This window comes from Ciconia boyciana, chromosome 1 (assembly GCF_034638445.1).
Source record: "Ciconia boyciana chromosome 1, ASM3463844v1, whole genome shotgun sequence".
Classification (NCBI taxonomy): domain Eukaryota; kingdom Metazoa; phylum Chordata; class Aves; order Ciconiiformes; family Ciconiidae; genus Ciconia; species Ciconia boyciana.
This window is the reverse complement of record NC_132934.1, coordinates 68,119,174-68,143,590: the sequence shown is the minus strand read 5'-3', so window position 1 is coordinate 68,143,590 and position 24,417 is coordinate 68,119,174. Positions and strand designations below refer to the sequence as shown.

The 24,417-nt window shown below is 49.2% G+C and overlaps 2 protein-coding genes across 6 annotated transcripts in view; both read right to left on the bottom strand.

Annotated features, from left to right (window-relative positions):
* Window positions 1-334: 334 nt before the first annotated feature.
* DDX11 (DEAD/H-box helicase 11) lies at window positions 335-19,720 on the bottom strand. The gene is made up of 26 exons (XM_072872879.1): window positions 19,482-19,720; window positions 18,977-19,213; window positions 18,522-18,608; window positions 16,725-16,882; window positions 15,536-15,581; window positions 14,885-14,992; window positions 14,233-14,320; window positions 13,559-13,761; window positions 12,823-12,975; window positions 12,674-12,720; window positions 11,797-11,876; window positions 10,432-10,476; window positions 10,250-10,317; window positions 9,670-9,708; window positions 9,069-9,192; window positions 8,412-8,546; window positions 7,822-7,934; window positions 6,370-6,442; window positions 5,932-6,035; window positions 4,995-5,144; window positions 3,107-3,175; window positions 2,856-2,956; window positions 2,350-2,434; window positions 1,674-1,749; window positions 1,334-1,488; window positions 335-1,210 (listed from the first exon to the last, which is right to left on the bottom strand). Exons 1-26 carry the CDS (start codon window positions 19,698-19,700, stop codon window positions 1,181-1,183), a joined length of 2,793 nt encoding a protein of 930 aa, XP_072728980.1. The 5' UTR covers window positions 19,701-19,720; the 3' UTR covers window positions 335-1,180.
* Window positions 19,721-20,430: 710 nt separating this feature from the next.
* LOC140656718 (uncharacterized) overlaps window positions 20,431-24,417 on the bottom strand; it is a 56,432-nt gene continuing 52,445 nt past the window's right edge. For 4 of the 5 annotated variants that reach the window (XM_072872798.1, XM_072872784.1, XM_072872806.1 and 1 more), the window contains 3 exons: window positions 24,224-24,330; window positions 23,601-23,748; window positions 20,431-22,922 (listed from right to left, as the gene is read on the bottom strand). In XM_072872798.1, the coding sequence (XP_072728899.1) occupies window positions 21,487-22,908 (1,422 nt within the window). In that variant the 5' untranslated portion in view covers window positions 22,909-22,922; window positions 23,601-23,748; window positions 24,224-24,330 and the 3' untranslated portion in view covers window positions 20,431-21,486. The remainder of the gene's footprint in view (window positions 22,923-23,600; window positions 23,749-24,223; window positions 24,331-24,417) is intronic. The other variant, XM_072872813.1, reaches the window with a different exon arrangement.

Genomic DNA, 24,417 nt, shown 5'->3' with positions numbered 1-24,417 from the left:
AGTGTCTCAAGGGAAAGCCCAGCTGTCCACTCTCTGGGCTAGCCTTACAACCCAGCACCACCAGCTGCGGTGTTGGAGAGCACCAGCTGTTACAAGCAGGTGCCCCCACTCCCCCATTCACTGGGGTTAAGGCAGAGCTTGTGCCAGATGGGGGGCTTTGCACCCACTGAAGGGGCAGGAGACTCACAATGGACATTTCTCAGAAGCAGCTGCTTCTTCCCCTGTGGGGCTAATTAACATACAGGGAGTGGGCACCAGTTCTGTGTCTAATTATAAGTGCTTTTTTCACTGTGAAGAGCCTTGAGAGGTAGCATCCAGCTGCTAAAACTGGCAAGGAGGCAAAACAGCTCCTGGGAAGACTTGCTCAGGATAACAGAAAGAGCTGTGGGATTACATAGCCGTCCCTGTTGTTACCACTGCCTTCCAGCACTGACCCATGACCTAGGAAAGAAGCCCAGGAAAGTTATGCAAAAAAAAAAAAAAAAGGTTTTATCATTTTCCACAGAAAGTTACTTTGAATGCAAAAACCTAGGCAGTAAAAAGAACAGAGGAATCCTGTGCTTAAGCATGATCAAAGGAGAAGTGGTGTGCTGTATTACGGCCATATCTTTATTACCCTTGAAAGAATGAACCACTGCTTGAATCTATTGACTGCTTGAAGCAAGGTAGAAAGAGGGTTAGAAGTGTTACCCGTAGCTGCCCCATATCTTACCCATCTGACTGTGTAATTCTAACATCACACAAACGAATGGCCTGAGAGAGCTTCTCACAAGAATTGTAAACTATGTTTTCATTGGTCATCAAGCCCCCTGCACTTGGTGGTTGATGGGAAAAGGCAGATGTGGTCAGTCAAAATAATTATACCCCCCATACTTAAGTGTGTGGATTGAAAATATTTAATCAATTTAAATAAAATCTTAACAGCTGTAAACAAATAGGAGCATGCTGCTACCACCTTCACCTGCTTCAGACTTACAACCAGTTTCCTTCCTGGTTACCGTGCTGAAGGCTGTCTTGCCATCATGGCGCTCAGATACTGAACAGCAAACATCCACAAAGGAGGCAGAAGGTGGAGATTCACAAACTCCTTGGTACAGAAAAGCAGGAACTTATGTTGCTTCAGGTGTTCTTCAGAGGTGCAGCTCACAGAGTTGACCTACAGCCTGTTCTCTGGTCTGCATCACAAAGCGTCTGACTTCCCTCGATGGAACTAGGAACACACACAGAGGAGAGTTTGTCCCTGACCTTACACTAAAGTGAAGGTTTAAGAAAAGTACAGGTGAGTACAGTGGGAAACACTTTTGGTAGCAGCACATAAGGTACAAGTTCTGACCTTTCTTAACTCTGCAAACGCTGATCCAAAGGCAGGTTTCACCTGGGTTCTCTCCCTGATCCACTGCGGCAGTTTGTTAAAGATGGCAGGGCGCGCGTACCTGTGGTCCAGGAGCAGGATGCTTGCAAAGTCCTTCTGATGGCGAATGGCTCTGCCTGTACAGAGTGTACAACCACATTAAAATGGCCCACTCAGGTGTTTGTTCTCAGGCAAGGAAGCTCATGTTCCCATCATCTGTACTTAAGACAGACTGATGGGTAATGTGTCCTTTTTCCCACCCTCCTACTTCAGTGCAGTCACATTTCGTTTCCCCCAGCCTGTCCAAGGAAGGATGAATTACCTATCGACTGGTTTACTGCCTTCATGCACAGGTTTTCAAACAGCACTCTGCTAGGTGCCTGGCCAGCAGCTCTGGGCTGGAAAGGAGAAATAGGTAAGACTGAACGTGAGGCAGATGTAAATCAAACTAGGGAGTCTTAATGACAAGAAGTGAGGCAAATGCTTTTACCCCTGCAGAGTGAGTGGGTGGCCAAGCAGACCCCAAGCTGAGAGTAAGGAGGGACAGAAGAAAGGTTGCAGTCAGAAAACTATGTCAAGCATTCACAAAGACCCAGCTCAAGGCCCACTTAAAGGCAGAAAACTTGTCCCCAGCTGCCCAGGAACAGCATCTCCAGTGGGCAGTGAGAAAGAACAAGTGAGACAAAAGAAGAAGTGATCCTGGCAAGCAGCTTCTACCACGCTGCCACCTCCTCTGGGGTGAAGGGACCTTGCTCCCCTTGGAACTGAGTGTTCCCAGGGAGCCCCAGTGGTGTTTCCCTCCACTGAGCTTCTTCCCTGTGTTTAGGGCCAGCATGGCGAAGGCTATGCTCTTAGTACCACAGTCTGGAAAACGAGGGCAAGCTCAAAGAAAAAAAAAAATAAATCTTTGAAGGCAGCCCTGGGACTTGTGTGCTGGGAGGAAAGTTAATACTTAAAAGCCAAAGTGAAAGAGGCAGAGGTGTAAGTGTCTCTGTTACCATTGTTTTGTCAAGCCAAGTCATTTTTTCCTGGAGCTCTGGAGATTTAATGTTGGGGTAAGGCATTCCCACCATAACCACACACCTGCAAGGGGCAAGGGAGGACAGCATTATTCTTAATGTCTCATCCTAGTGCACTTTGCCAATAGACTGATAAATTAGAGGTCACTGCACCCCTGAAAGACAGCCAACCCTGAAATCCAAAGGCGGCAATAAAGCACAGCAGTCTGACAAGCACGTTCTGAATGGAAAGCTGCAGAGCGATTCAGGGTGCCAGAACAAGGGATTATCTAGCACAGCAAGCCTAACTGCATTACTCACATGAAAAGTACTCTGGACAAGCGGGTTTTACACCACCCTGCAGACTTGGTCCCATTGGTTTCAGCATCAGCCAAGCCACGTGCTCCCCAGGATTTTCTATCTATGCAAGTACTGATGCGTCCATCCTGCTCAGAGTCACCGCACCACAAGCTCAGTGCTCACCTTCCAAGGAGCAGCTGCCTTACCTTCCCAGGTCATCGGAGAAGTTGATCCCTTCGCTCATTTTGCCTCCCACTACAGAAAGCAGCAGGGCCCCCGTCATCTGTCCCCCTGCCTGACTGCAGCGCTGCAGGAGAAGGACCAGAAACTTAAACCAGAGTAGGGAAGATTTCTGTGCTTCAGAAACACTCCCACACCTGGGCTAGAGCCCTCTTTAGCAGCACTCACATACGAGGCTGGGATACCACACTCCCACCAGCCTGCCAGCTCAGCTTACCTTTATGGACTTGGCATATTCCACCAGCACCTGCTCCACCTGGTTGGCTTTCTTAGGCTCCTGAAAGATCTGTCACAGGCACAGTGCGTCAGTTGCAGCAACGGGAAGCAAACAGTTTAAAGCAAGCAAACCATTTTACTCCCATGCCATTAAACGGCACATGGAACTAAGATCGGGGAAGGGCAAATTGCCTGAAAACCCAGCACCTTTCCCCTCAACCCTGGAAAAGCACTGCTTGCTCACTGCAGCACTTTTCAACTGGGCTCTGAAGGGAGCAGCAGCTGCTCCTGCCCCTCCAACGCTCCCTTTCAGCTTTGGCAGGCTTGTCTAATTCTGCAAGAAGTTAGAAGTCATCTGAGAGCTGAAAGGCAGGAAAGCAACGTGCACCTCTTCCACCTATGAATAAACATCCCGTGGGGTGAGGAGACCCTCCCACTGCAAGATCTTGGAGGACAGTCACAGGACCCATCAATTCAAATCACCAATTAATTCTAAGTAATAGCTCCCCTTGCCCAGTGAATAAATTAGTTTTCTATGCAAAGCATACACAAAGTAATATTTCTTTATGTTATTCTAGCATGCCTAATTAGTTACTGAAAGCCCCTGAAGTTAATTGAGCTGCATTTTGATAGATGCTGCACCGTGGTCTAAATCATAAGTTGTTTTCCTAGTAAACAAGAGGTGCAACACCTGTTTTTTCTGTGACAGTGAAGAACCTATAGGATGTATTTTCTCTTGGTTAGCAAGAAGTACTATCAAATTACCAGCCAGAATCAGTCTTTCAGTAGAAAAATAACTGGCAATTACAAATATAATCCAAGACTATTTAACTTATTAAACAATAGCTATTTAATCCTCTGATTTAAATTAATTTTCCCTGTGTAATTCATATATAATCTCAGTGTGATCCCACCACAGCCACCTCAGGAAAGACTTTAACCTTCCTCTGCTATGATATGATCTTGTGTGTGGGCAGCTGAAAGTCACACTTGCTGCGCTTCTACCAAATTGCTTTGCTAACACATATCCAATTTGCTGGAGACTGCAAAGGCCAAACAAGAACAAATCAGAGTTGAAAGGCAGAGCAAGCTGCGTGCTTGTGGCACAAAGCCTTGGAGGCGCCAGGCAGACCACTGGGACCCTGACAGAACACGCCTGAAAGGCACTGTGAGTGATAGCTGTACAAACACATGGAGAAGCTGAAGCATAATGCTTCCACCACAAAACCCTACAGGCAGATCCACGTGCCATAATGCCTGCACCAAGGCTGTGAATTACCTGGGAATGTGCTCTCCTAATCCACATGGTAAGTTATTTAGCTTTTGGTAAACAGAAGTCACAGCCAGGGTACATGTAATTCTCCCCCCCCACCCCCCCCAGCAAATGATAGAAGAATGAAGACAAATGAAGACAAATGAAGAAGAATGAAGACAAATGAAGAACAACACCATTTGTCCTATGAACTGCAGTCTGGGCCCATTCTGCCTAGCTCTTAGCTGTACTGGTCTGTGTTCAACGGGCACATAGCTGAGCCTGGGAAAAACAAGTTCCCTATGAGAGCTCAACCTGAACAGCCCCCCAGCCACACAGGAACAAGCTTGCTGGTTATGGAAAGTGAGGATTGTCTCCCCCCATGGCCACTACACAGACTGTGCACTTAAAGAATCTATAGCTGCATTTAATCTAATTTAGATCCCAGCTCAGTGATCAGCTGCCCGGGAAGTATCATTTATTCATTAATGGAGGGATTGGCTAGATAAACATCCACTCTGCTCTGCTGTGCAGAGTATGAGAACAACTCAGCAAGAGAGGGCTGTAATGCATAGATAATTGTTTGATTTTTGAAACCTCCATTTAAAGTACTAACTGCCCCTGGCTGCACAATTACCTTCTTCTTAGTTGCCAAGCGGGTGAGCAGCCCTGTCTTCTCCCAGTGTGCATACACTTGCTTCTCATATTCATAGGAGGGGAAGAAGCACACCACACCCCCTGGGACCACATTGCACAGGTTGCAAAGGATCCGACCAGTCTCATCCATCTGCAAGAGAGACAAGAGTACATTGCAGCTGACAGGAGCTCCAGCTAATGCCGCTCCAATACTGTGCTCAATCCCAGGATCGCACCTCCCCTATGACATGCCTTGGGGGAAGGAAAAATGTGGAAAATGTGCCAGGTCTAAGAGAGCTCTCCAGGGGAGCTGGGAATCACCAAAAAGCTCTTCACTGCTTGGCCTCTCCTCCTAATCCAGGGTTTCTGTTACTGCTGTGCAGTGGTCATTCAGGAAAGGAGGGTTTATGTGTGTTGTTGCAGTGGATGGGACCTGTCACACTAGAACAGATGTGAAGAGTTAGCTAGCACATCTGGTGGAGATTCAGGAGGGGCAGAGCAGGTCTGGCGTTGGGTGCTTACTGGCCCCCCAAAGGAAGAAGGAAAAGTGCAGAAACATCTGCTGCTGCCCCTATGGTCTGGGCTGCACTCTGCAGGGCTGCCATGCTCCACTGTCACCGAGCCCTTCAAACTGTCAAGCACAGCCAGAAACCTCCTTCTGATGCCCAGCATGCAAATGTAGGATCTCAGTACAGCCAAACAGGAGTTGCTAGTATTCCTCATCTCCAACAGCCACCTCTAAGCAGGCAGCTCAAAACCCCTTTTGCTGCTCCTCTTTCCCAATTATTTGGCAACACACCTGCCCCAAATCCCATGGATTTCCCCTGCCATGGCTTTTGATCAGCCCACCTTCCAAACAGAGAGCACGCTGTCCTACGAAACACAAGCACGTGAAGCAAAAAAGAGATACCAAGGAAGGGAACAAAGGAAAGACTGACCATCTGGGGCAGGTCTCTTGTCTGGTAGGTGAACTCCAGCTGCTGGTTGGAAGGACCACTGCAGAGGATTATGGGCAAAATGTTCTCTGGAGGAATCACATGTCCTGGAGACAAAAACAAGTAGCGAGAGTCAACATTACTGCTGCATGCACAAACCCAACTTGCTGAACAGCTTTAGCTGCGTGCAGTGAGGCACACATTTGCCTAAGTCACTCGGCTGCTCTGACTTCCATTCCCTGAGCCCCTGGGCAGAAGGCACAGCCCACTGCCTGCTGATACTGGGGAGGCTCAGAGGGGAAGGTACCTAGCACCCCTTTGCTGCCATGAAAGATGCCGTGTTGCTTCGAGTGCTGACGAAACAGCACCAAAGGCCAACTGCAACACTCGGGTGCCACAGAGACAGATTATGACCCCTCCCTGCCACCCCGGCACACTCACCGCAAGAGAACTCCACGACACGTGCAGGGTCCACGCCAGCACAGGACAGCAGCTGCTCTCGGAAGTCAGCCACCTGTGAACCACAAGCCAAAGAGAGTGTCCCAAAAGACACTACACCAGCAACGCTGGCACTGCTCCTTGGGCACCAGCGTCGAGGGAGAGCTGGTCGGCTCCGTCCAGTGGGTTGCTGGCACAGGGGAGACAGGCTCCCTCCGCGACGCAAGCACTCAAGGGCACGGGCACGCTGAGCACACAAGCCAGGGCCGCTGGCTTGCTGCAGCCCGGGGCGCGCAGAAGGAGACGGGCCCTGCCCGCAGCCGCCAGCCCGCCGCCGCCCGAACCCCCGGCGCCCGAACCCGCGGCGCCGCCGCCGGCCGCGGAGCGGCAGCGCCCCCTGCCGGCGGCCCGACCCGGCCCGAGGCGGTGTCGGTACCGGGGGGCGGTGTCGGTACCGGGGGGCGGTGTCGGTACCGGGGGGCGGTGTCGGTACCGGGGGGCGGTGTCGGTACCGCGGCCGCCCGCCCCCGGCCAGGCCAGGCCGGGCGCCCGGGGCGGGCCTTCGAGCCGGCCCAAGCAGAAGAGGCAGCGAGAAGCGGGGGTCTCACCCCTCAGTGCCCGCGGTCCTGAGCCTTGCCATGGCCCCGCTGCACAGGGCAGGTGCCCTGCCTGGAACCACCCAGCCTCTCGGCCCAACACGCCCCAGTTTCAGACCTGCTCAGGCCCAAAAACCCATTCCCAGGACCCCCAAGCGCTGCACAGACCACAGCCTGGACTGCCACCACATCCTCTCTCCAAGCTGCAGTCTGAAAGGTTCAAAGTTGGAACGGTGGCCTTCCAAAAAGGAGGTCCTGCACTTCACACCCTCCCTCCCTCCCTGGTCACCGCAAGGGCAGAGAGGAAATTTCAGGACGTTCGTGTCCAGGAACAGGATAAACGTAACTAACTGACACACTCCGCTGCATGTGCGCAACACAAACACGCTGTCTCTTAGGCACTACCGCAACAGGAGAAGGGTGATAAGCTGCCTGCCACCGTACCAAGATTGAAGTCTTGATTTTTCTGAAAGATCCCCTATGGGATGGTCCCTGTGGGATCCCTGTCCCTTTAGAAGGTCAGATGGTTTTACAAGGTCCTCTGACTGCTACCCATGCTAGTTCCAACCGACTATGAGCTCAGCCTCAGCCTGTATCGTCTTGAGGGCAAGAAAGGCTGACAAGGGCAATCCTGCCCTCGCACCTACAACTTTTTGCATAAACAGGCAGCGTGACGCGTCATGCAGGGAAACTGTACCGGGGAGATAAAAGGGTAGGTAGGAAAGGTCTTTTCCCACACACACCATGGGAAGTGAGAAGAAGAGCATATCCCAGTGGGGCCAAGCTGCTCTCTTTCCATGCCTGCTTGCAGACAGCACCAGAGAGCTGAGAGCCCAGCATAGCATCCTTATTCCCTCACCGGCTGCATGGTGCCCCCAGCAATGATTACAGCACGGCATTCTTCCACCACCTTGGCAAAGTGGACAGCTGGATTCAGCAAGAGGAATTTGAGGCTGCTCTGACCAACTGTGCCTGGGAAAAGGAGAGAGACATCATCAGGAACTAGCTGTGACACACACTCAGGGATAGAAGAGATTCTCCCTCCTGTCCTGGGCACTCTGGCAGGTCCCCACCTCTCAAAACAAGGACTTGCTGCTATTCAACACTGCCAGGGGCAGCAGCAGGTAACGCCAACCTGGAAGTTACCTGCTGCTTCCTAATCTTCCTGGAGCTGTGGATGAGGTGCAATAAATCACAAGACAAAAATCGACATCCAAAGTGGGAGAAGAGCTCTGCAAACCCTGGCCCCGATGCCCTTGGTTAAGAACTCCTTTGGGTTCATGAGAGTCCTCACACAGACCGAACCTGCCAGCCTGCATCACGGACAGCACCGATATATTCCAGCAGGGCTGCAGGCTCTCCCCAGGCTCAGGATCTCTTCCCTCACTGCCAGTGAAGCGCCCTGCTTGCAACTCATGCCACCTCTCTCCAGCTCGCCCTTTCCAGTACCTTGCCTGTTGAGAATGACTCGGCCATCTTGGTTTGCATTCGTGAGGGCTGAGAGAAATCCTTCAATCTGCATCAGCGGAGAGGCAGTTCGGAGCTGGTCGTTCTCAGCCTCCATAGGAGGACTCTGGAGAGTACCTGCTGGCCAGAAAAGGAGAGGCAGGCAACTTAGGCCACATTTCTGAAGACAGGGACTAAGCACAAGATATAGATGGGTCCTTTCTACAGGAACAGGATACCTGTCTACATATGCAGGCAGAGAACAAAGACCCAATAAAGGAGAGAACCCAAATTCTGTCTCATTGCCAGGAAAAAAAAGAAGGATCTGGCTTTTGTAGCTGGCACCACTAAACAGAGCTACCCATGGTAGCTCAGGTCCCAGAGCCCAGAGCCAGCAGGTCACAGCAGGGCAAAGCGTGAGTGCATGCAGTGTAAACATGGAATTGCATCATTCAGCTTGGAAGGGACCTCAGATCTTCTAATCATATGTATAGTTGCCTAGGTCATCTAGTCACATATATTAAAAAACACCTGTGCAAGACAGCTTCTGCAGTCTATCACTCTTCAAATCTGCCTCCCCCCTTTCCTCATGCAGGTAGATGCAGGTTCCACATCCTCACTTTGTCTGCAGATGCACAAGTGGAGGATGTCTGAACTCACCCTCTTTATCAGATCCCTGCTGGAGGGTCAGAAGAAAGTTCTGCAAACCAGCCAACTTCTGGTTCTCCTTGTTGGTCTTCACAGCTGTGGCAGGGCCTCCATATCGCTCCACAAACCCAAAAAGCTGCCAAGCAAAAGCCAGTAAGACTAAGACTACCAACAGCAGGAAACGGACAAGATAAAAACAGGTTTGCTGGACTGCCACAGATACAGTTCCTTGGTAGGTGTTCACAAACCAGCCCAATCGGAATCTATCAGCCCAGAGCTCGCATTACTTTCCTTCACTCATTGAATCAAAACCAAAACAACTCTCTGATGCTTGTTCCCCCAGTGCAGTGCAGCCTACCAGGCTGGCGAGCTTGAGGCCAAGCAGCACAGAATTAGCACCCCCTGGAATACTGGGGTACACCATGTTGTACGCTTCTTTGCCGTACAAGCAAAAGGTAACCTGCCCATACAGTGCTTTTTGCAGGAACCACTTTGTTTGCAGAGCAGGGTGGAGAAGACAGGCTCCCACCCTAGCTGCTGCATCTTCCACTTCAAACTCAATGTGTGAAACAGCAGTTGAACGCTGTTGACCATAAAGTCACAGGGGCAGTACCTTCCTACTGATGAGGCTCTTCTCACAGTAACGCTGAACCTGTTGGAGGAAGGCAGAAAAATGAACTAGCATTCAGCATCCTTTCTCCCATCCTGCTGCCCTTGATCCCTGTCCAGCAGGGATATCACTTGCTGTTCTTGCCGTGCTCTTGGGGAGGGGTGCACAGTTCTTCGTCAGTGTCGCCTCCCAGACAACAGTTAATTACAAAGGCCTTGCTTCCAGAGTGGAAACACACAGTGTTAAGGTGCTGTGTTTGGAGGTTCGAGGGATGGGTTAGGTTACTGGAGTAGTATAATTTCTTCACCCTCAACCCTTACAGTTTAGCCTTGCCTACAGACAGCCTCTGCACTCGTACATGTTTAATTGCTCGCTTCCCTCTACCCCAAGACCACCTATCCGGCTTTAATGCACTGTTATCCAGACAGCAGCAGCAGAGATCTATACATTGAGGAGAATCTGCTAGAAAGCAGATTCTGCCATGTGGGCCTTGGCTGTACTTCCAGCTCTCACACATGCTTCCTGATAACCTTGAACAAGTCACCACCACCTGTGCCCTAGCAGACGACAACATTTGCATTACCTTGAAGAGGTTGATATTGTCAATCTGGCTCTGAAATAAAAAGTCATTGATGGATTTTAGCACTGTCCCTGAAAGAAAGGGGGGGAAAGGAGAACAAAAATTATTAGCTGCTGGGCCTGCAGCCCCTCACTGCCCACCCCCACGTCCCTGACTGATGGCTGCAGTCTTCATTCCAGTCTTACCTGTTTGGGAAACTGCCTGACAGCTAGGATTTTGGTTCACATTACCTGTAAAACATGAAACCGATTCAAGGAAGGCTTACAATCAGTCTGTCTTAAAATTAAGCAAGAGACTAACAACTGAGCTGAAAGGGACACCGCACCAGGACAAAACCCAAGAAATAACTATACATCTGCAAAATGTAGCTATACAGACAAAACATCAGCTCCTGCTCAGTTTTAATTTCCCCTGTAGGGTACCCCTACATTGTAGCACAAGTGTGCTGCTGCATCCTAAGAAACACCACCTACATTCCTTCTGTAGCAGGAGGCAGCAGGTAGGGTGGGTGCATACAAATGCTCACACACTACGTAGTTGTCATGCTGCAAAGATGAAGGGACAGGGACTGCAATGCATCCCTCACCCCTCCTCAATGCAGCAGCGGGGAGCTGGGAGGCGCATAGGCTGGCAGGCGATTGGGAAGAGGGGAAAACCTGAGGACAGCTCCACACCCAGACCCCGAAAGCCAGAACAAGATTAATTGTTGCCACTCATTGCGTTTTATGTCCTAGCGTTTAACGTCCTAGCGTTTAACACCCTCCTCACATCTCACTTTTGCAGCCTCAATCATGAAGCTGTACACAAGCTGCATTTTCTAATGAAAGCACTTAACTGAGTGTGGGGAAGAGAAGACTGGCAGGAACAGGGTGGGAAGAGAGGTATACATTTGAGAGAAGGGCAGAGAGCACCACCAGGCCTCTGCCCCAAAGAGCTGCATTTCCCCTGGGCAAGGAGGAAGTTCTTTATGAACTTATGACAGGCTGTCCTCAAGGTCCACTGAGGTCTCGCAAACAGATTGTTAGAGGAAAGGAGCCTTGCAAATGCCAGTGCATTTAAAAATCACAGCAAAACAATATTCTTTCACAAAGGAAAGGCACCACCGAAGAAAGATTCATTCTGCAGAGGCACGCCTGACACAGGTAGAGGCTGTGCCACCAGATGACCCAGGAGATTTATTCTGTGCAGTTCTTGTGCTTTCCTGATCACTGTCATACATCTGCTGTATTCCTCACTTAGCACCCTACCTCGTCCCCACTCAAATCAGGTATGAAAACGACACAGAAGGAGAGGGAAACTGCCTCTACCAACTTATGATGTCATCTGCTGCTCCTCAGCTAATCAAACAAAGAGAGAGGTTCAGGCAGACACCAGTCGACATCCCTGTGTTACAAAACAGCCTGAGAAATAAAATTACTGGTATCTGAACCTATACATGAGCAACACCTCCAAACAGATTCTGCAGAGGGGGAAGGGGGACAGTGCCCTGAGGAAGCACAAACTAGCTCAGAGTCTATCAGCATCCCTGGAGACAGAATAGGTTTGCTTACCTCCCAGCATGACCACAAACCGCTCCAGCAAATACAGGATCTGCTTAATGTACATCAAGTTCTTTGCCTTCAAACGTTTCCTATGAAAAATGAGACAGGTATTAGGCCCCAAAACATCTTCAGGGACTAACTCACAGCAGCTGAGCTGCAGAGACAAGCACCTGAACCCCCCTTCATTTTGGGGAGACAGGAATCAAGAATGATTTCTCTCAGGCTCACTCTCCCTATGACAGGGCATAGAGCCCTGGACATCCTGCCCAGGGTGAGTCCAGAGCACTCACTCATGCACCCCACACCGTTCCTACCATCACCTTTCTCCTCACACATTAAGTACAGTTTGTTTATTACAATGGCAGTGACGTCTCAAGTCCCTGTTACAATGAAGCTCCACAAATTCAAAGTTATTAGCATTGAGCACAATAATCAACCACTGCAGGGATGACAAGACGCAAGATTTGGCCAGAGCCAAAAACCACATATAGCTTCCTTCTCCTCAGAGCTTACTGCCTCTGCCATAATGCCAGTCGGCACATGAAAGACTAAGGTCCAGGAGAGACATGAAAGACTGAATCTTTTGAAACTCTGCATCACAAAGCAGGAGCAATTAGAGGGAGATAGTGGGAAAGGAACTGAGAGTATAAGGGAAAGCCAGAATCCTCAGGGTATCCCCCTTCTCACTGCTTAATACCAGCCCCAGGAGTCTGACTTAGACGGATTCTAGACAGTGATAATGAAGCAAGTGGCTTTTCATCTGCAGAAGTATTAATGCAAATAACTTCCCACTGGGGAAAAGCAAGAAAGACCCTGTAGACATGAAACAAGCCATAGTATCCATGCTGCCTGCCACTGGTGTGCTGTTTTCCTCTGAGACCCTCACCTGTATCGCTCCATGTACTGCAACAGCTGGGAGTGGGCACAGCACAGCTACACAAATAAAAAAGGAGCTGTTATTACGAAGAATTCAAGAAAGGGTGCTCTGCTGGATGCAGAGCTCACTCACGATTACGAGGCCAGGCTATGACTCACCTGAGAGCCACTGACCTCCGCACTATGGATACAGGTGATGGTGTCTATGAGGTTGTGGGCCTCATCAATGATTACGATCTGGTCCTTCAGCTTGATCCCAGCAGCGCTCCTGGTAGGTTCATGCAAGAGCATCTGATAGGGCAGCACCACCAGCTACAGGAGAAGCACACACTGCCCTGATTCTAGCTCTCATCCTTACAAACTTAGCACACTCCCCAACCACTCATTAAAGGCCCATATCAGATGGCCTCACAGAACTCAGTCAAGTTACTTACTCTTATTATGGGAAAGGTAGGAAAAGAGACAGGAGCACATGCCTGAGAGGGGCACTGGGATGTAAGCTAAAGAGAAATGATTGTGCTACAACTGCATATCGGCTCAGGTTACCTTCCAAATCTCCTTCGAAGCACTGAAAGCACGTCTTCTGATAGAGAACCAAGCAAGGAAGAAGAGTGGTGGCAAGAGCTAAGATTACACCCGTGTGCCTGTCAGTATTGCCTCAGAGTTATTGAGCCTTTCAAGTATTTCCGAATGCTGAGACATACTCACAGCCTCCCTATTAACTACAAACGGGTATTCTTCTTTTCCTTTCCTTTCTCAGCAAAACCAGAGCTGACAGAAACACCGCCTATTTACAAACTCCCACAATATTAAGTAACAGTACTGGAAGGAGCAGGCAATTGGTTTATTCTGAGAGGCCCTGGCATTAATTCCACTAAAAGTGTGTACACCTTACCTGAGCAGCAGGAATGGCGTATCGACTCCCATAATATGGGCAGGCTTTGGTCTCCCTTCCCAAAGCCACCAACTGCTCAATATCCTTCACTTCCACTAGAACTTCATCGCGGAGAAACTGCATTTGCTCATAGGAATAAAATGGGCATACAGTGCGACTCACACGTCTCTTCTTCCCTTCCATCTCTTCATCACTCTTCTTTTCTAACAGCAGAAATCAAAAGAAACCTATGAGCAACACATAGCCTAAAACAACCACTTTGCAGAACCTCCTGGATTTCAAAGCAGGCTTTGTCATGTGTATTTTTAACCTATCATCTATTTAAAAATTGTTCAGCAGTAACATTTCCATCTCCACAGCAGACACTACTCTTGCCAGTTAGATTTAGCCGTGTAACATCTTCCAACATTTCTAGTACTGAGTTACAAAGACGAGTACCCCCCTCTTGCGGGAGTTCTGACCAACTTAAGGCACTCAGAAAATACATACAGATCTCAGCATCCTAGCCTGGAGGACAAGGAAAGTAAAAGCACTAAGGATCTCTAGCTCTGCTCTTCCAACCTGCCATTTTCAAGCTCCTCCCCTCCCTAGAACTGATTAGCAGAGCACACCGTCTCCAGACTCTCATACCAGCTTTACCAGCGATTGCTTCCCCAGGCTGGAAGTGTTCCTACCATGTTTGTTCTTTTGCATCTCCATGCAGCGATCGTTGATGAGCTGGAGAGCCCCCAAGCGTCGCACCTCCTCATTCACACACAGGTTCTTGGACATGCAAAGAGAGGAAGTGGTAGGGGGTCATTAAGCACTGAGTGCCCCCTGTGCACCCTTTGCTATAAAATAAAACATTTCTTTAAAGCAATCTCAGGCCAGATTCTGAAATGGAAAAGTTTATGGATCAGGCATTGTGCATACTAACTGCTACAAATATGCTCAAAACCCATAAAAACTTAGCAAGGAGAAAAAAAATGTGAAAAGGTGCACTGAGATAGCTCACTGCTACATAACAGCTTCTAAAAAATGTTGCTAGAAGTAACACTAAGAGGAGCGCCTTTCCAGTGACTCAGACACCTGTAATATTCCACATCAGAAGAGGTAAAACAGATTTTTTGCATTTACATCAAAGGGTAAATGGCCAAAACACAGCTCACAGGAAAATGTACACCACACAGACCTGTGTCACCACTCCTGACTGCTTTAGTTTCTCAATGGGAGATTCAGTCAATCCCCGAGATGCCTTCTGAGGCATCACATCCACACACCTCCTTGCCGAGTCTCTCGTATGAAGTTAACACGCACTCTGGGTCCCTTGTGAACAATACCACATACCTGCCTGGATCCCAACGAGACCAGACGTGTGTCTTTGCCAAAAGGACTTTTTTGCACCTCACGCACAAACTGAGACAGCTGGGAGTGAGTGCGGCTGCAGTAGTAAATCTACAATGAGGAAGAACAAAGGGAAGACAAGAAGAACATGGAAGCCAATCCCCTACCTACAACCAATCCTGCAAGGCAGCAGCCAAGTACCTCGACAAGGTTAATCTTGCTCAAGCCTTCAAAAACACAAGGGAAGGCACATGTCTGAGTGTCACCTTACAATTGTTGAGGCCAACAGCCTTATCTTTGCTTTCTCCTATGCATTTGCCTTTGTTTCCATTTAGTTTTCCAAGGTCCCTGTAATAGCAGGGACTCACCATTGAAGAGTAACAAAAAAGTGTTTCTTGCAGTGTGCTTTTACAGCAAGCCACAGAAAAAATTCAGCAGTGTTAGCAGAGCAGGCTGCTCAGGCAGCCAGTGTAGTCCAGAAGGACATGAGCACAGCAGAACTGGTTGCTATTATCAACAAACTTGGCAGTTCTTGGATGCTAGTTCCTAAAGCTTTCTGTACCACATGACCCTGGGAAGCATGCAAGGAAGCCATAATTCTGCTCACTCCTACACTGTTCTATGAGGTGGCACTATTTACTTTCCTCATGTCACCTTAGTCACGTGCTCCTCTTCCAAATCATCATCATCTTCTTCCAGCCTAAGAAAAGAGAAAGCTCCAACAGTTTTCTTTCAGCAGATCACTGACAGTTAGAATCAAATGATGCTCTACTACAAGAGAGAGGTCTCAAGAGAGATGGTTATGTCATCTCAAGAAGAGCCTCAGATCTTAACTCAGGAGGTAAAAGAAAAATTTACTTTTTAAGAATAGTGTAAGTGTGCACAATCAAGTCAAGCCTTGCTCTTTGAAAGAAAAATGTCTGTAGGGCTGTGTCTTTAGCAACTTCAAGAAATTTTTTTTCTTTTAAATCTGGGGCTTCTAAGCCCCGGGCATAAGCTAATCAAGTGCTATGCTATTCTTTGGTGATCTTATTTATTTATTTTTGTAAAACTTTCCCTTTAGAGACAATTTACCACCCTCAAGCTATTGCATAAAGAAAAGCTTCAGGAAGATATTTAGCTGCCAGAGAGTTCCTCAAAGGCAACAGCAGTTTAATGTTTCATAAACTACATATAAACAAAGTAGTTAAGTGTTTTGCAATTTTTAAGGCAGGAGGATCTGCCTAGATACTAATTAGTAAATTTGTATTTTAAATGTATTTGACTTTTCATGCTGAAGTATGGCTTCTGGCTTTTTGCATAAAGCAAATGTACAAGAGAGAAAAGTGTGCATGCGGTTTTCATGCTGAAGCTCGGTCTTCAAAAATGTGAACGTCTCTCCCTTTAGAGTATCAAAAGATGCCAGTGCTAATCTGCAGGACTGACAGCTTCCTCTGATGCCCTGAGTTCCATTTTGATTTTCTAATGCAAGGAACTTGATCTCAAGTCATTCACTCAGCATCCAGAGACATTCTTTGGGAAACCAGGCATGGATAAAGGCAGGACATTGCCACACATTTTAAGAAAGATGGACTTTCTCAGAAAACACTTCAGGTTGCTCTGATCAGTCTAACAAAAGCTTAAAAAAACAACATAAAACAGAACAAAATAAAATCCCCCCAAACCACCAAACCAACCACTTAAGCAAACAAACCCTCAGAACAACCACTACTTTACATGGCTTGAATGGGGGAGAAACTCCCCATCGGCACAATCACAGGTGAAATCTCTTTAATCAAGGCAAGCCAAAAATGATACAGAAAACATTTCCTTGGCATGGATCCCCCTCAGTCGCTGCCCTTACCCAGATACCACTTTCTTTTCTTCATCACTCTCATATTCAGCAAGAATCAGCTCCTCCTCGTTGTGATCCAGCTGCTCTAGAACATCCACTCCAGCTCCCTCTGAAAGAACCTCCTTGCTGAGCTGAAGAAGGCGCTTTGTCTCATCCGTCTCAGATCTCTGAAAGGAACACATGATCACATTATTTCTCATACAGAAAGAGAGGTAGCACACACATCACCTGTAACACAGGGGATGGCTTGCTGATTAAACCCCCGCAGGACAAACAAATGCACCAAGGGTGTCTGAAGCTGTTCAGCCCCACAGAACGCAGCTGTTACCAACAACCAAAGACTTGCCTACGCAGACATATATGAAGGGGGAAACATAAAGAACCTTCTACGCAAAAGGCCCACTGAACTAATAGATCCTGAAATGGCAATATCCATGTAATCCAGTATTAGTTGCTTAAAGTGGCCCATAAAAGATGTCTGCCTGAGAAAAAATGGTATGTAAATAAACCCAACCAAACAAACATATAAGGACAAAATTAAACACTCTGTCCACACTTAACTCAAAGTTAGGATAAACTCAGCACCTGTTTTATAACGCAGAGCACAAGACTTCTCTTGCTGTTTTTCCTCCAGTTATGTGGTTCTTATTCTAACACAGGCCTACACCTCTACAAAAATTCCATTAAACTGTTGAAGAATAGTTTTCTGATTAACTTTGTGCTCTGATAAAGAAAAGTTTATTTTTTCAATCTGAAAACAGTATCTTCCAACTTCAATGACCGTTCTTTTACCACAGCACTATGAAGAAATGCAGTTAGTGAGCACTACAGAAGAGATGAATCAGTTGCTTTTCCAAAACTCTATAATATTTCTCACATTTGTTTTCTTGCTTTTTATCATGCTTCTCATTTCACATGCTCTTCATCCTCTTTTAAGAGACAAAAGTTCTTTGTTCCACTTGTTTTTTATTTGCCATTCACCTCTGAACCTTTGCTATTTCTGCCATATCCTTTCGACAGGAGTTGACCAAAACATAAGACAGCACTTGAGATGGAGGACACTAGAAACTAATAGCCTGGCAGCCTAACAAGGCTGCCTGTTTGGGGACCTGAAAGTGGGTATTTCTGAGAATTTTGACTCATGCCATCAAAAAGCTCTTACAGTCAAGAGTACTGAAGCCAGTTCACCCATCTAAATGGCAGGAAAATATATCTGTAAAGTTTTTATATGTAGAAAAGAGACATTTCTGAACAATACAATCATATTTGCTATGAAAGTAAACAAATACAATCATTCCCTAGCAGGGAGCAAAGTACAACCAAAGCCTGACCCGGCTTTTTTGGAGGGGTCTTCTTCATGATCTTAAATGATCTGCTTCATGATCTTAAATTTAATCACAGTTCTACACGTTTTATTCCAGAAGTACAGAGTGTTCACACATGCTGATAAAACAGAGAGCTTTCCAAAAAAAAAAATCCAAGTATTAAAGCCTTTAAAACAAAAGCAGAGGGCCAGAAGGCCGTCAGAACACACGCCCTTTCTATCCACACACAAGCATCGTCACAGGAAGTTCTCTATGCACAAATTGTTTTTCATATCTGTACTTTAAAAAGAAAGTCTAACCAAAAATTTTGGATGGCCCATTTCAGCTACCTAATACAAAGAGCTCCCCAAACAGACGGGTTGGAAAATTCAGAGTGAAGTCGCAGATGTAAGCAAGTATGAAGAACACTCATGGTAAGCAAGTATGAAGAATGCTCACGGTAACCAAAACAGAAAGTTCTAATCTCTGCGGGATAACTCACCTTTCTCTTTGCCGCATATTTTAACTGCACATTATGGCGAATTTTCTCAAGACGGTCTTCTCGCTTTTTCCTCCTGATCTGCTCTTCCTAAAATAAAGGGAGAGCGAAGGAAGGATGAAGCGTACTTAGTCCTAAACTCTGGGTATAATTGCTTTCCTATTCCCTGGATATCGAAAAAGATTAACTCTGAAACAAGACTGTCAGTACACAGTCCCTCTCTCCTGGAGTGCACGCCTCTTATACGTTACCATGTTCAGAGTAATATAGTTTCCTATCTTACGCAACCTGCACAGCAATGCCTCATCCCTCGTAACTGAAACAAACTCCTGTGAAAGACAAAGACCACCACCACAGTTTGCCTCACTTGTTTTTCCAGTCATCACCCAGGCTATCAGCCTTTCCGATCCTCACACCTCGTTATTTTACCCATCCTCTACATATGAGCATTTCTCAACCTTTAGCCTGTCCAGCACGTCCCGCTCTTCTTTCTTCTGCACAAATGCCGTAACCCAGTCGGGTTCCCCAGGGGTGTCTTTGCTGTCGGGGCGTCCTGGCTCAGCTGAAGTCAGCTCCTTCTTCCCCTCCTGCCCCCTGTCCTCAAGTGCCAGAAGCCGCGCCTCCTCCCGCTGCTTTTTCTCCTCGAAGTCCCGGAGCCAGGAGAGGGCCCCGCAGATGAGACTCAGCGATTTTCCCTGCCGCAGAAAATGAACCAGATGAGGCTCCCGTGGCTGGAGCCCTGCTGTCACCGGCGCTCACACAGCGCTGCCCCTCCACAGGGACGACCCACTGGGTGACAGCCCCTTCCCTGCGGGATCAGGCCCAGACCCGGCCCCTTTCCCCGGGTACCACCGTCCCGCCCCCTCCCAGCGGGGGCCTCCGTCCTCCTCCGGGGTGACGGCCCCCTGCCACCGCCCCAGCCTCCCGGGCCCCGGCTGCCGCCGTCCCGCCGCACTGCCTCACCGTGCCCGTGGGGCTCTCGAAGATCCCGACCCGGCCGGCCTCCAGCGCGCTGTACAGCGCCGCCATGAACCGCTCCTGAATGGGGTAGGGCGTGTAGGGGAACGGGAACCGGCCCCCCACAGGGCCCGGCGCCGCACCGCCCGCCGCCTGCGGGCACACGGACCCCACGGACCCCACGGACCCCACGGACCCCGCGCCCGCCGCCGCCCCGCTTTCCATCCCGCGCGCCGCCGCCGCCGCCCCGCTTCGAACCGAGCGCCGGAGACGCCCCGCCCCCTTCCCGTGACGCCCCGGTGACGGCCGGCGCGCGGCGGAAGGCCCGCGCCTCTCCGGGGCCGGCGGGAGCTGACGTGCCGGGCCGCGCCGTGCCGCGCCGGGTCGCACCGGGCGCGGTGCTTTTCCCCCGGGAGGGACGGCGGGAGTGCGGAGCCGCCCAGCCGCAGCCTCCCCGCGCCGTTCCCGCGGGCCGAGCGTGCCCCCAGGGCCCCGGCCTTTCGCCGGGCCCTGTCTCCTCCTACGTGACACCTGGAAAAACTGGGGCTGTTCTGTCCTTGCAGCCCTAAAGCTGGCTCCTTGAACCGCGTTTCCCTAGAAGAGTCGCAGTGCCGCCGCCGATGGCGTCCCGTGCCTTTCCCTAGACGCTTCCTGCTCTTCAGCTGCTGCCCCCGAAGCCCCAGAGCCGCGCACGGCCGGGCGGAGGGCCGCCGGCCCGGCGGCGGACGCCGGCATGCCCGCTCGTCAGCCATACTTCACACTTGCTTACATCTTGCTTACATACTTGCTTACACCTCGCCTCCCCACCGCAGCTGCTTCCCGTTCTCCCCTTCCTGGTGGGATCGCCCTTCCCGAGCTCCTCGCCACGCCAAAGTCGGCGTGGGGCTGACCCCCATTTGCAATTTCACTCCCCTCGTACACAAGGGCAGAAAATTGGATTATACAGAGGAAAAAAAAGGTTTTATTTAGGATGGAAACACATAGCTAGTAATAAAACATAGCGATATAGAGGAGGTTTATGTAATATACAGTCATCAGCATAGTAATAAATGCAAATATAGTAATTGCTAACTGTTAACACTGAACTTTGTTAATACTTTACAAACAATAGTGAGCTAAAGAAGAGTACGCTATCATAAAAAGGACTACAAAATCGCAAATGGTCTCTGGACTACCCGCAGGAGCTCATCGTGTAGCGATTCTGACTAGGACATCTGCGGGGTGGAGGGGAGTGGAATATTTTTTTGGTTAAATAAGGTAAGGCCACATTTTTGCCCATGTTTTGTTGATGTCCCAAGTTGGAAGGTGTATCAAGCCAGCAAGGAGGAATTTGGGAGAAACTGCCACAGACTAGTAATGGGCGGCGTTCCAACTGGACGTGCTTGCGCATCCATGTTTTCTGGGAACAGCCATGACAGTTTTGCGTTACTCAGCTGTCATGTCACTCAGGCTTGGCGTGCGGAGGTAGGAATTCATTGTCCCATGTAAGATTTGCAAAAGAGGAAGAAAAGACAAATAGATTGAAGTTCAGCTCCAAAGTCTTAGACTCAAAAGATTTGGAAGTGCCTTGTCAAACACTGGGTAAACTTACTACCTTCATGAAAAATAAGGGAAAGTAACAAAAAAGAGAATTCCTAGGATTACAACAGTGTCTAACAAGCCAAAGTTTTGAGTCAGAACCATCCTGGAACTTTTTATTTTGATCTTCACTTTAGTTGAAAAGTTACTTTACAAGCCTGATTTTCCCAGTCGTTATTCTACCGCATATTCACAGTCCCCAATTTACCCAGAAGCTGGTGCCCATTCCTCAGGCTCTCAGCACTCTTCCTAAACCACCAGCGCTCGGCTCTTAGGACTAACTCCCTGCTTCCAGACCTCCCAGTGGTTTTTGTGCCACTGGGGTTAGGCACCCGGCCCTGACACCAGAGTTACCACGTCTCCAGTCAGTCTCTTCCCACTGTGGTTCTCATCACCCACCTTTTTCAGGTGCTCCCAAACACCCGCTCCAGCCCTATGGCAGAAGTGAGCGGGAAGTGAGTGTTCTCCTACCCACCGTACACTTATAAGGTTTCTTGGCTACATGGATTTTCAAATGCACTTTAAGCGTCGAGCTTTTCCGGAAGCTTTTCCCACACTCGCCACACTCATAGGGCTTGGCTCCTGCATGGATCCTCAGGTGGGCACCAAGGGCTGAGCTGTGCCTGAATGTTTTTCCGCACTCCTCGCACTTGTAGGGTCTCTCCCCGCGGTGGATCCTCAGGTGCACGTTGAGAGCCGAGCTCCGACGGAAGCTGTCCCCACACTCCACGCAGATGTAGGGCCGTTCCTCGGCATGCGTGGTCTGGTGCTTGGCCAGAGTGGAGCGGTCGCTGCACCTCCGGCCACACTCAGCGCACTGGTAGGGGTTGGGCAGGAGGCTGCCGTGGTACATGGGCAAGGCCTTCCCCCCATGGATCCGGCGATGAGTGGTGAGTGCCGAGCTCTGGCTAAAGCCCTTCCCGCACACGGGGCACTTGTAGGGCTTCTCGCCCGTGTGTGTTCGCATGTGGGTCACCAGCGAGGAGCTCTGTCGGAAGGTTTTCCCACACTCGGTGCACTCGTATGGTTTCTCTCCCGTGTGGATCCTCTGATGCCGAATGATGGCCGAGCTGTCCCGGAAACGCTTCCCGCACTCCTGGCACTTGTGGGGCTTCTCTCCGGTGTGGACTCTCCGGTGTATGATCAGGGAGGAGCGGTCGCTGAAGCTTTTCTCACACCGGGGGCAATTAAAGGGTTTCTCACCCTTGTGGCTTCGCTGGTGGACGATGAGATGCGAGTTCTGGCTGAAGCTCTTCCCGCATTCGTTGCACTGGTAGTGTCTCTCCCCCGTATGGGTCCGCTGGTGCCTGATCACATTGGACCTCTGGCTGAAGGTCTTCTCGCACTCATTGCACTGGTAGGGCTTCTCGCCGGTGTGGATCCGCTGGTGTTTGATCAGGTCCGAGTTGCGGGTGAAACTCTTCCCACATTCGGAGCAGCTGAAGGGTTTCTCTGCCAGGTGGATCCTCTGGTGCTGGCTCAGGTATGAGCTCCGGCTGAAGCTCTTCCCACACTCGGGACACTCATAGGTTTTCTCTCCCACCTGCTGAATCCAAATGGCACCGTTCCCACACATGGGTGGGTCTGGCTTGTCCCCAGCAAGGATAACCTTGCTGATGTGGGCTCCACCACTGTCCTCGCACTCCCAGACTTCCATCCCACAGGGAGTTACCATTCCCCGTCTCTTTCCAAAAGACGTCTCCAGCTCATTTTCTGTCTTCAGCTCCTGCTTGCAGGCCTGTCTTTGATCGGCGTCCTGGAGGGTATCTCCTGTGAGCTTTCTGGAGGGGAACAGATGCAGTTCAGCTCTCACAGGACTTTCCTGCTGAAGCTTGCCCTTCTGTGTGTCGCCCATGGTCCTGTCACCTGCTGGAGTGAACAGAGGAACTAGCAATGAATAACTGCCCCCCACGCTTCTCTGAGGGAGAAGTCCAAACAGGGCAACCGCAGAGACCTGCTGCACATCAGCCACCATTAGCTAACAGTGCACGAGCCAGCCCCTCGGTATCTCCTCTGGGCAGAGTGAGGGCATGGAGACTGAGGAGCGCAGGAAGGGAGTGTGACCTGAGGATGGGTGGCCACTGTGGCACAGACTGCAAAGAGGGTCCTCTGTCATAAAGTTACAGCCCTAAAGGACAAAACCTGTCACCTGCTTGTCCTCGAAGTTCCCATGTCTAGCAAGGTTAGAGGAACATCATTACTGCTCTCCTCAACAACCCCCACCGTAGCTACTTCTCCTCCCATTGCCTATGAATCACTGCTCTTCTTCCAGCATTCCCCTGCTTAATCAAGGAAGGAAGCAGCCAACACCACAGGAACATCCACCCTGCCAAGTAGACTATTTTCTTTCTTCTTTCCAGTCATAGCCCTTTTCCTTAAAAAGAAAGCCCTACATATTCTGCAGCCAATTGTATTTAGATTTTGTCTACAGAACAGATAGGCGAGTGGAATGATAAACTGTTCTATTAATCAAGCATGGAAATGAACATTTAGACTGAAACAGAGGCTCCTGGTTTTTTACTACTTATAGTCATATGATGGTCACACCTGGGAAATGGATCCTGGCACGTGAGGTAAGCCGATTAGCTGGACGGCACTGCTTACGGAGTTAACATCGTCCTCTTACGTGTGGGAGGTCCGAATATGAGATCAATGCAGCAGGACAAACCCCTCAGGTTTTGTTTCGGGTGATCTGCTGATTTTGGAAGACAACACCACACTCGTTATACTGATTTCCAAAGTTTTGTTTATAACACTCAGGGATGAGAAACATTTGTAGTACAAATAAAGGTATAGCACTGGCCCAAGGCATGCACCCCAAGGCAGCAAAAGGACCACTAAAACATTCAAAATACTGTCAGGGTGAAAGGAAGAAAAAGCCACACTTTGGTTAGTTAGGCCTTCTAACATGCTGAGTATAGTCTTTGCCGAAAAATACACAGGATTTAATTTTATTTTGGATAGGCTCTTTTTGAAAGGGTATTAGATTCCCCAGGAGTGTGTTTCATCTTTGTTGTACCCTGCCTATGAATCTTCCTGAAAGCAGAATCTATATAGTATGGGAGCAGAAGAGGCAGGATGAGTGTGGGGCGTGCAGCACAGTACATCCCAAATTTTCAGCATTCAGCTCTTTTCTTCCCTTCCCAGACATGCTCTATTCAATTTCTCACCTTGTGAGAAATCTCTCTACTGTCTTGCTGTTTAGCTGCTTCTGGCCACAAAGCTGTTTCTCTTCACTCCATCCAGGGGGTTAAAGCCAAGGCAGGGACTGCAGATCCTGATGAGAGGAAAGAAAACAGATGTAATAAATACCCGTCATAGTAGCAGTTGTGTAGGGTGAGATTACAGGAGAATAAGTATTGAG

Bases quoted from the DNA above. Each gene is read 5' to 3' on its own strand.
- DDX11 (XM_072872879.1), bottom strand. From the start codon at position 19,700: ATGGAAAGCGGGGCGGCGGCGGGCGCGGGGTCCGTGGGGTCCGTGGGG. The intron at 18,609-18,976 runs GTTGAGAAATGC...CCTTTATTTTAG, and splicing joins ACGTGCTGGACAGGCTAAAG to GAAGAGCAGATCAGGAGGAA. The intron at 13,762-14,232 runs GTAGGAACACTT...TTCTGCTGTTAG, and splicing joins GATGCAAAAGAACAAACATG to AAAAGAAGAGTGATGAAGAG.